The sequence below is a fragment of the Buceros rhinoceros genome, unplaced genomic scaffold, assembly GCF_000710305.1.
Source record: "Buceros rhinoceros silvestris isolate BGI_N320 unplaced genomic scaffold, ASM71030v1 scaffold18647, whole genome shotgun sequence".
Lineage (NCBI taxonomy): Eukaryota > Metazoa > Chordata > Aves > Bucerotiformes > Bucerotidae > Buceros > Buceros rhinoceros.
Window position 1 is genome coordinate 4,643 of NW_010423017.1, and position 11,209 is coordinate 15,851.

Sequence of the window (11,209 nt, forward strand, 5' to 3'; positions counted from 1 at the left end):
TAATACGGTGTTGAAGGAGCTTCAAGGTAAGCAGGTGCTTCCTATGCCTTGCTCAAAGACTCTGTGAAAACAGACCAAACTCAACAGTTTCTCAAGGCTTAAGAAAAAGAATGAATGAGCTTGATCTGTTAAAATTTTTATAGCTTGAAATAGTTAATGAATAGCCTGTTCAACACAAGAACAAAGGCAGAATTATACGTTGTGGTACTGATGATGGTCTTTGGCTTTTCTTTGAACTTACTAGTTTCTAAGGAGTCTTTCTGAAGACCATGTTTAAACCGAAAGGCATGCAGGTAGATAGTACATCCATTGAAAGCAAAGCATTTTTTATTTGATCCTATTAAATGGAGGCTGCTGGGCTGTCTGGAGCAAAAGTTTTGATTCCTGGGTCAGTGTTCGCAAGGGGCAGAGATACGCTGGAGGTCTGTCCTGGGTTCAACAAGGTCCCAAGCCTGCGTGTCTGTGCTGGAAGTGCCCAGCTTCTGTGTTGCACGTTGGCCTGCATCTCTGTTCAACACACGTGTTCACGTGAATGTGTGGCTTGCTTTATAAAGTGATTTGAAACACCTGCTAAAAATTTTGTCATGCTATCTCAATTGCTGGACACCGCATATGTGCTGGCTTTAAAGCAAAAGGGTGGTAGGTCCCCCTTCTTGAAGGGCTTAATATTTGCAGTATCTCCATACCATACTTTTGGTTATAATAGTGGTCTGTGGGACAGTAGCTTTGATCAGTGTACAGCTACCAATGTGTCAAATGAACTTAGAAACAGAAATGTAACATCACTATGCGGCCTATCTCTTATGTGAGTGAATGTGAAAACAAGCAGCCAGAAATTCCTAAAATGCTGCCAGATGCCTCAAGAAGAGGCCTTTATGTCCAGGTCTCACTCTGTCCTCTTCAGTGGGCTTTGAAGCTGCCTACAGTGCAAGAGAAAACCAGACTGTTTGAACACAGCGGTATTTCACATAACTAATGTCTCTTTAGACTGAAACGAAGTTTAGCCAGCCCCTTGAATTTACTCTGTGCTCAGCAGAACGTCCTCATGGGCTTGAGTTGCCTGGGCTTGGGGAAGGGGGTACCTGGCAGGAACATGTGGAATTGGAGACTGGAAAAAATCTGCTCGTTGAGCAGCATATTCTTCTGGGCTGGACAGTTATCTAAATGCAAGCAATTTCCCAGGGCATCTGGCTCTGCACATGATCTAGAACAAATAGCAGAGGATTAATTTTCGTTTCAGAAGTGAAGGATTTAGCTATGTCTAGGGGAGATGCTGCACGGGGGGGCTGCCAGCGTAGCATTCCACTCTGCAAAGCACTTTCTGCTCAGAATTAGCATTCAGGCAATTAAATAGCTCAGCTGGCTGGGCAGGCTCAGCTCTCTGAGCACTTAGCAAAGGTATCGAGGAAGAAAACAAGTTAGAAACTTCCTTGCTTATCTGTCTTAATCTGGGTGTTGTGTCTTTCTGCAAAGTTTGGTGTCTGTAATGCAAGCTTTGCAATATGGACTTGGAATGTTGCTGATTGAATTCAGTACTAAAAAGGTAACATTAAGTTAGCCAAAGCAGTTGTTATTAACTGATTCTATTTTTTTAAGGAAGCATTGATTTATTCTTCGAAATAGTACATAACTAGTGTAGTAATTTCTTCCTTTTTCTCCTTTCTTCTCCTCCCTCCCCCTTTCCTTGGAAAACAAATTCTTATCTAAGTATGGTGTTTGACATTTCATGTTATTTATAAAAATAATCATCTCCAATTTATTTTCAAATCTTACTAAAACACTACTATAGTTAACACAGGGGAAATCGGCTGCCGTGAGCACCTCAGACAAGTTTTGATTTTGAGACAAGCTCCTCAGTCTTCTTTCCAGTGCTAATAGTTTTCACTTATTTACAGTTCGCTTGAAAAAGACAAGACCTTAGAAGAAAATTTTTAATAGCCTTTATTTATAGCACGGTGCATTTCTTAACTGCCCTTGAAATATGTGTCACTCAGAAGCATGAGCTTCTCGGTCAGCAACAATTGAATCCTTGGATTATTTTTTTTTAAGCTTGAGAAAAATGTGGTTGTATTCTATCTTTTTAGTATTTGTAACCATTCATTTTGAGCTTCTGCTAAAGAACTAGTCTACTATCCAGACATTTAGACAGATGTATGCTGAAGTGGCTTGATTTATTTAAATATGGTGTTTTAAAATAATTTCTGCAAAAATATGAATACGCCTTGTTTCCAGTGGAAAGCTGATGTAGGAAAGGAGGTTACTGAAACCAGCCCGTTAATGATTATTAAACAATCTCTGCTGTGTGGTCCTGTCTCCTGCTGGCTTTAAAAGCACTGCAGGCAAATTGCAGTGCAAGTTATGGATGGTTACATGGTTTATACCAAAATCTGTTTTCATAAATAGTGGCTGTTCTGTAATCTTACGCAATGTGATCTCATTCCCATGCACTTCGACCATGGCTTGTTAGCTGTGAACCAGATACTGTCAAATGTCTATTTATTTGACTTATATTTTGGTTTAAGCACTAAGCATTTGCATGACTTACTCTTAACTTTCTGTTGAACAAATGAAAGCCCTTCAAAACATCCCGGCAGTGTGTGTGTGTGACTCCTTTCTGTTTCCCTATGATGTGGAAAATGAAGAGGAAGGAGTGTTACTCATTTTAATCTAAAGTTATTTCTGAGCATCTGAAGAGAGACTGCAACTCTGTAAACTTTGCTTTATTTGTTTCTGCAGGAACATCTCATATCCCTCGAGAACTTGGAGCATGGCCATGAGCAGCAGCAGTGACTCTGTGGTTCTGAGCAATGGCAGCGTCTTGCCAAATGCTACCGGCCCAGGTATTGTTGCAGCTACTGATGGAGATGTCGTGGTGCAACAACTCCCATCCAAGGAAACACCAAGATCAAAAGCAAGTCCAAATGGCTGCCTGCAACTTAATGGTACAATCAAACCGTCCTTTCTGCCTTTAGACAACCAAAGAACTCAGCAGATGTTGTCGCAATGCTGCCACCCTTGTCCATACCATCATTCTTTAAGTAGCCATAATAACAAGCAAGAATGTCATTCAGTGGTTGGCAGCTCAGCACCATCTCCTATGACTTCGTGCTGCATGCAGCCACACACTGAGTATTCAGCATCTCTTTGCCAAAAACACACCCCCATATACCAACCTGCCTGCTGTCTTCAGCCCTCCCCATCCTTCTGCCTTCACCATCAGTGGCCTGACCATTTTCAGCATCAGCCTGTGCAGCAACATATAGCCAGGATAAGGTAAGCAGATGGCAGTACTTGTTAGTTCTCGGTATGGGTAACCTTTTCCTTAACTTTATCATATTCTTACTAAAGCAGAAGATCTGAAAGGAACTTGAGCCAGATTGCTTCCCCAGAATTTTTACAAGATGATCTTGGATGCGTTACCAACTTTTCTTCAGAAGAAACCGAGTTGGGAAACCAGTGTGGCTGGGCTACATGAATATTTCTTAAGTGAATTAGTTTTCTGGGGAGAAAAAGACTTTTTTTCTTCTTTTTGGGAATTCTTTGAAAGGTTGTGAACTCTCTTACAAGACATAGCATACACTTACACTATGTAAAACAAACCAACACAGAGATAGTTAAGGAAACACTGAAAGAACTGGTATGTCTGCATAGTCTAATCAAACCTTGTACTTCCTCAAAAAGGTGAGTTGAAAAATTCTGTAAACAATTCTATTCTTAAGCGTACTGGGTAGTTTTTCTTTGTTGGGTCAGGTGGTTCAGTGAGTTGCCCCCAAGTCTTTTTGGTGTATGAATCTGGTAACCTTCAAAGTTGTGGTTGAACTGAGAAATTTTGGATTGTTCCAGGTTTTAATCCTTTCTATCCTCCACTTCATACAAACTTACATCTTATGTTTGTTAGCTTTGGAGTTCCAGTGACAGTAGTCCCAGCTAAAAGGAAAATGTACAGCCTGCTGGTCCTGGGCAAAACCAGTCAGCCCGAGAGGCGGTTTCTAAAAATCAAATTCACAGTTGCAGCAAGACACTTCTGAGCTTTTTATGCAAGGTTATTTTTTTCTGAGTTGCAGTTGGGCCAAACTGGATGAGTTTTTGTTGGAGTCATAAAAGCTACCCTTCTCCCTGTCATCCAACAAGTGTGTCCTTGCTCGAAAACTGTAGCTAGTTTTCTAAGTCTGTAATAATGATTTTGACCTGATGAAATGTATGAACTAATTTTAAACTTCTGAGAATATCAGATGGAGACACATACATAACGTGGAAAAAGCCAAAGTGAATAAAGCTTTCTTCCTTCAGGTGAAAGCAGATGAAAGTAAGGATAATAATACAAAGTGCAAATCAGCTTTCCCCTGCCGGTTATTCCTTTTACAAACAGAAAAAATCTTTGTTGGAACTGCTTACAATCAGACATGTTTTTTCCACTCCATACTTGTTCAAATGTAAGCAGAGATGAAGATTTTGTATGCAGAGGTATGCAGGAGGTTGGGCTGTTACAGAATCAGTCAGTCATATTTTTCAAACTGTCAGAATGGGTGCACCGATTCCTTGAGGAAGGGAACAAATGTGATCCATAATCTGGATTTCTGTTCTTAGTCTAGGAAACAGAACAGTGAGAAGTTCTTCTAGAGACAGTAAAATAATGTTTTCACAAATGCATTTCACAAATGCAAAGACTTTGAGTAGTTCTGATTAGGAATTTTTCTGATTAGGAATTTTTCACCTTGCACTTCATCACCATGCTCTTCATATGTACATAAATTATAAGTAATGGTTTATGATAAATGTTCATCATACTGTTAGCAGTCAAAACACAGGTACAATCTCACATTTGAAGCAGCTGTGCTTATTTACTCAACTATGTGTTCGCATACTCTGTCGCTGTTATCAAGTGGTTACTGGTTCATTTCTGGACTTGCTTCTAACTAAGGGAACTGAATTTTCTCAGCAAGAAGATACTTGCCGTCTGCCTCATAGGTCAGATCAAACGAGACCATTTTCTAGAAGCCGCCTAGCTTCTGGTTTGCTGATACCTCCTCTTTTAGCTCTAGAAACATGGTAAATAGGACTGAGGTCCCATGCCGTGGTGGGTAAGCTGGATGTCTTGTGTAGGCATTTTAACTCCTGAACTGGCCATGGCTGTGTTAATAGACAATGTGTCACTTGTGTAAGTAGCATGGAACCAAAGACGACTTTTCTCTCTGAATAGCCTACAAGGTGTGATAATTGTAATAGCTCTGGCTGCATTGTGAATGTAGTTTGTGATACTGAGAGGCCATTGTCAGTGAAGACGTGTTAACAGATATGGAAACGAGGAGCAGCTGGATGCAGCTTTGCAGGTGGGTGGATATATGCTCAGAAAGAAGCAAACTGTCTCATTGGTAGTGACTTTGCAGCGCTAAAGAGAGTAAGTGATAAATGTGTGTTCTTTTTTTATGTGCTCAAACAACTTTCTGAACACAGAAGAGTAACACTTAGGTGGGTGATATTTTTATGTGATCTTTGTTCCACACTCTGATTTTACTGCATTTTGAGCCTATAATCTGCACAATAGTTTCTTCCCCAGATATTTTTCTTACAGGGTAATTGGAAGTCGGCCAGCTTTGTAACACATGTGTGTTTTAACAGGGTTATTCAAAATGCAGGTTCTCATATGATACATTCATTAAATTCAGTGTGTAGTTAAACTAGCTTTCATTGTGGTTCCTTATATTTTTAAAAAATGCTTTCTAATACAATTATGAAAGAGCAGAAAAAGATGTCATTAGATAGAGGGGGCGAACACTTTTTGCAAACTGTATCGCTAATGCTTACAGCTCTGGGCAGGTAAATGGTTGTTTCAGCATGACAGGTTTTGTCAGGTTTTGAAGCCCAAGGCTTAACGTTCATCGGTGACCTAATATTAGAGGAATGTGGCTCTGGTATATTATTGCAGATTGGAGCATATAAAGAAGACAGATTGAAATAATGCCGCACATGTCCTATCCTAATGAAGGGCTGCATATTCTATCAGAACTAAACAGTGCGGTAAAGAAATATAAAACCAAAAAACTCTTAAAATAGTTCCTGGTATTTTTTCAAAATCAATTATTTATATAGGAATCTATGCATGTAAATAGGAGAAGAAGAGGAAGAATCTGCAAAGATCATTCCATACATCATCTCAGGGTTGTGGGAAGCATGGAATAACAGTGCTGTGCATGGCTGGTTTCTCTGATACCACATTAAATTGCTGCTCCCAGTCTCTTACGTGAACTTCTAATCGAAAAACACCAGTTAAAAGCTACCTGTGCCTGTGCTAATCTTGATGCCAGCTCTTTTGGAATCTCTCTTTGCTGATAAAATTTAGAAAACCTAGGTCAGAGACAAAAGGTATGGCAGAAAAGGTCAAGTTGCTGCGAAAAGCAGTGATGGTACTGATAAGGAAACGGCTCCAAACTGCCAGTGCACATAGTGCTTGCACTTCTGCTATACTGAACCGATAAATTCATACAAGTACTCTCTGCTCGGAGTAACCTGCTTTATATCACCTGCCGTTATTTACATTTCAAGACTGTACTGCTAACGCTTTTGACTAAAGCAGATAAGTAAAGAGAACTGTGCTGAAAAGCATCTGAATTACCTCTGGTAATTCAGACAGGGTAGAAGGACATGAGGGATGATTCCTCCATGATCGCAGTCATCTCAAGCTAGAAAATGAGAACAAAATCATTTTAAAGCCACACAGAATCATTAGTTTGGTTAAAATTTTAAGACTCCGGGATATACATAAATTGCTCCTCGTACCCTACCAGCTTAGTTAGTTTGAATTGCTGGATTCAAAGTTTTCCCTTGCTAGACCAATTTATATTCTAAGGAAGAGAAAAACCACAGTACTTGAGAGCCAGGAAGCCAGTAAAGCGTTAATATCTCCAGAGTTACTGTAGACCTTCCTTTCAGTTAGATTTAAGCTGCCTTTTGAACTGTTTTGGCATTGCAGATTTATGTGATGGTTCTGGGATTCTGTGTCCTGCTGTATCTCAGAGAGTTCTGTGCCACACACTGTTTAAACAGCATTGCAGATGCACTTGAATACTTTTTAGTTAGGAGATCTATAAAAACAAAAAAGCTGTAGAGTGAGGATAGAATGTTAGAGCTGCCTCTTACCCATTTTATATTTTCCTTCTAGTTACTTGGTGTAAAGTTGAGAACCAGAAAGAAATGAAAAGCGCTTGTTTTTTTTTTTTTTTTTAAAAAAAAGAGAATGTTTGCCAAATACCGATCTTAATAAGAAGACTTTGTTATGAAACAGCTCCCTGCTTGATTCCAGGAAAAGGATAATTGTTATCTGGTACATTCCACATGGCTTGCAGAGCTGATTATACGCATACATGTGTGTACAGTATTTTCAAATATCCTCATTTCAGCAACATTAACTGTTCACAGGAACACCTACCTGGAATTTTTTAAACAAAGTATTTTCCACCTATCTAAATATTTTCCATTTTGACAGTTGCTAGCTTCTGCTGTGTTTGCATTAAAAGATACTTTTGTTTTCATTTTTTTAACAAAATGTGTATTAATGTGATTTTTACAGAATAGATATGCATATACTGTGTTATAAATTAATAAAAGATAGTTACTCCCTTCCCCTAGGAAGACTTAAAAATAGATATCTTTTAAAAAATCCTTTAGGCCAGATTTTTGAAGATTGCTTCTGAAACTTTTTATCAACCTTTAGCAACTGAAAGGCAAAAGCTGTTAATGTTGCAAATATCTTGATTTGTGCTGTAGATCAGGAGTTCCTGCGTGTTGGTGACTTGTATGAACACAATACAAACTCTGGCTCTATTCTCATTTAAGCCATTTTTTTCCATGCTAAAATAGGAATTCCTTATCCAATGGCTTCCCAGAATGAAGAGGCTGAAGGCACGCAGGAACCACAAACTAGATGCTCCCTTTGATGTTGCAGCATTAACAGCCCAGGGGCATACTTGGGGATTTAAACGTAGTTGAGGAGAGGAAAGGGAATGTGTGTCAGTGTCATGCATCCTTAATCCGAGTCCAAATGTGGGGTTCTCTGCTGTGCACATGTGGAGGAAGAGCTCTCCCTGTGACCAAACAGATGAACTGGTGGTTCTTCTTTCTCAGGAATAATTTATGACAGTCAATAATTTGAGCTGTGCTCTCTCGTTTTTTGCTTATTTTATTCATTTTAACTTTTAGACTTACATTATCCCTGAGTGTGATACCTTAAAGAGGTTTATTCTGGTTTTAATAATTGATTTACCCTTCCTGTGATAATTATGCATACAACATGCTGCACTTCCTGGTAGTCTTGCACAGAGCTGAAAGCAAAGGGCTCACATACAGAGACCGGAATACAAATAAAAAATGCCATTTAAATTCAATGGCTGGCCAAATTAAAAATAATATGCTTAGAAAATATTAAGTGTGCTTAGAAAACCTCATTCATTAGGTAGTCCAAGGGGTTTTTGCAGACTTTTAATTATGTTAATTAAACATTAGTATTTGTCTAGACTTAAGATTGCTTTGAAGCAAACATTTGTGGACTTGGAAGATTCCTGCACCAGTCTGAGTGCAGCTGAGTACCAGCCTGGCCATATTTTGACCTTTAGTCTCTGCCATTTACAAACTCCAAGTTCTGTGTCTGCTTGAAGATGAATTTCCCGTGCCCTGTATCCCTCACCTTTCCTTGAACAACAGAAGAGCTAGTACTTAACTAGCAATCTGGGAAATGGTGAAAAACCATGGGTCCTTTCTTTTGTGCTAAATTACTGGAAAACCAGCATCAGCTGTGTTCATTCTTGAAAAGGACTTGTCAGGGTCTATTTGAGATGACTTTTAAAACCCAACATTTGCGTATGCGTGTTTAGAAAAAATCTCACTGCAGAATAGCCACAGTATATCAGGTTGTTGGAATGTTTTGACTGTGTAAAGTTGTTCTTAGGCACTTCTAATAGTAGGTTGTGGTAAGGTTCAAATGTGAAACAAGACAACACTAGACAACAAAGCAAAAGTCTAAACTAAACATGGCCAGTGACCTGATTTTCAGCACTCTTAAGGAGATGGAATTTGAAAGATTTGGGTGTTCCTACTTCTTAGAAGTTTTCAGTTTTCCTTATGGTGGGGAATGAGGAACATCGACTTTGGAAAGCTCTCTGTAACTTGCCATAATTGGCTCTGTCTCCTTCCAAAATCACTTGTCCTTCCTTTCTGATGATATTTCAATGTTGTCTTCATCTCCTAGTCAGCAATGATCGATGTGCATGCTTTTAAGTAGTCAGTGGTGCTTGAACAGTAAAAGGAAACTAGAAAACTCTGAGCACAATGCAAGAGGGAAATACAGAGGGTGTCTGAGCAATTTGGCATTAATCTTGCTAAATGAAGATTGCTGTGAGATTTCTGCCCAGGGTATCTGCTGAATAATGAAATCTCATAAAACCTGGACTATCAATGCAAAATAGAAGTGAGGTGGTACCCCTGACAGATCAGCACAGGTGAGGGAAGTTACAGGTAGAAGTCCTGATCGTATTTCAGAAAGGCTGGCCCCTCTATTTGGGAATTAGTTGTTTGGTTTTTTTAATAAAATCATAAATAGATGAAGGTACTGGACTAGAAGAGTTTTCATGCATCACTTCTCCCACTTTGCCAATATTTTCTGTGATGTTAATGGGATACCTTTCTGCAAAATTCCAGTGTTACATTTCCAGCTTGGAGAGTGTTTAGTTTGTTCAGTCAAGTGGATGAACTTTTGCTAACTTTTTGCTGAACAGTTTTGATTATATTAAATCTACTTTATAGTCTGTTTAATCTTGCAGTGCTTTTTTTGGGGTCTTAGCTACAACACTAAAAACCTTTAAATGTTCAGTAAATATTCTCTTTTTTGCTTGCTTCTTACTGAACAAACAAATTTAATTTCAGGAGGTACAGAAAATGATGTAGCATTATGTACGGACAGTTTTTCATGTGTCAGCATATGCTGAAGAGCCACCTTTGTGTAATTACTTAATAACTCCTTTTAAAACTTCTGATTGCATTGAATATACACTTGTTTTATATAATTTAAAAATGATGACATTCCAAGTGACTACATTCACAGACTTTGGAACAGCAGCTCAACACCCTGGAATATATGTTCAAAGTGAGATACTTCGCTAACTTTAGAACGCAATTGTTTAAGTAACAGTATTTTCATTTGCTGTGAGAATCAAATGCATAGAAAGATAAAAACTACTATTTGTTCCCATAGTCAGTCTGATAATTTGGAGATATTGTAAGGGCCTGTAGTCCGTCTTCAATAAAGCTTCCTGGTCAAAGGAGGTTTTCTGAGAGCAAAAATGAACACCCTGGTGACTTACACTCTCAGGTTCTTACATCTGCACAGGAAGGAAGACTGAAATGTGTACCAGTTGAAGCGTGATGGATGACAGTCTGAAGTCTCTACTCCAGAGGCAAACTTACATTTGCTTAATGTCAATCTTAATGCCTATAAGAATGTAGATTTCAGTCTCTGTGGAGAAATAACCTTGATAAAAATAAATGTTCTTGTAATTCTTTCATTCTCTTCGGTATCATGGGATGGAGTTTTTCTTGGGTATGTTGTGATTTCTTGGGTCATGTTAATTTCCTGTCTGTCAGAGAAGTACAAGATGTGACCATGACCTCGCATTGCTCCATTCAACTGGGAAGTGTAATAAAACCAGCTTTGAAATAAAATATTTCTAAGAAAGGAACCTTTTGCCAGCAAAAATGCTGAAAAGTACTCTAGTCATCATTTAAATCCCAGAACATATCTATTAATTTCACTGTAATTACCAAGAAAAGAAAAAACACTAATGGTTTTAGACTTGTGAAGGATCTTGAAATAATATTAGTCTGCTCCAAATTAGCTGTTGGCTTGTGTTCAAACAATGATTCATGGTGGTATTTCACTAAACTTTTTTTATTGTCTTGAGTAGTTCAGAACTTTTGTTTAACTTGCCTAGCAGTGCTATATGTGGTCCTGCCTGTAGCGCTTCAGAAGTTAAAGGAATATATGTGTACATATATCTTCTATTAAACCATTTGAAGAAGAATATACTTGAAATTATGTATAAACTTTGCCATTTAAAGCTGGGACAATCCAGTTTAAGTATGTTTGATGGCAATTTCATATTGACAGTTTGAGAGCTGTGTTTAAAAGTGGCTACACTCATTGGAGAAAAGTTTAGGGAAA

At 38.5% G+C, this 11,209-nt stretch overlaps 1 protein-coding gene across 1 annotated transcript in view; it reads left to right on the forward strand.

Annotated features, from left to right (window-relative positions):
- The first annotated feature begins 2,767 nt into the window (after window positions 1-2,767).
- DISP1 (dispatched homolog 1 (Drosophila)) overlaps window positions 2,768-11,209 on the forward strand; it is a 34,302-nt gene continuing 25,860 nt past the window's right edge. The window contains exon 1 of the mRNA XM_010140289.1: window positions 2,768-3,273. Within this exon, the coding sequence (XP_010138591.1) occupies window positions 2,768-3,273 (506 nt within the window). The remainder of the gene's footprint in view (window positions 3,274-11,209) is intronic.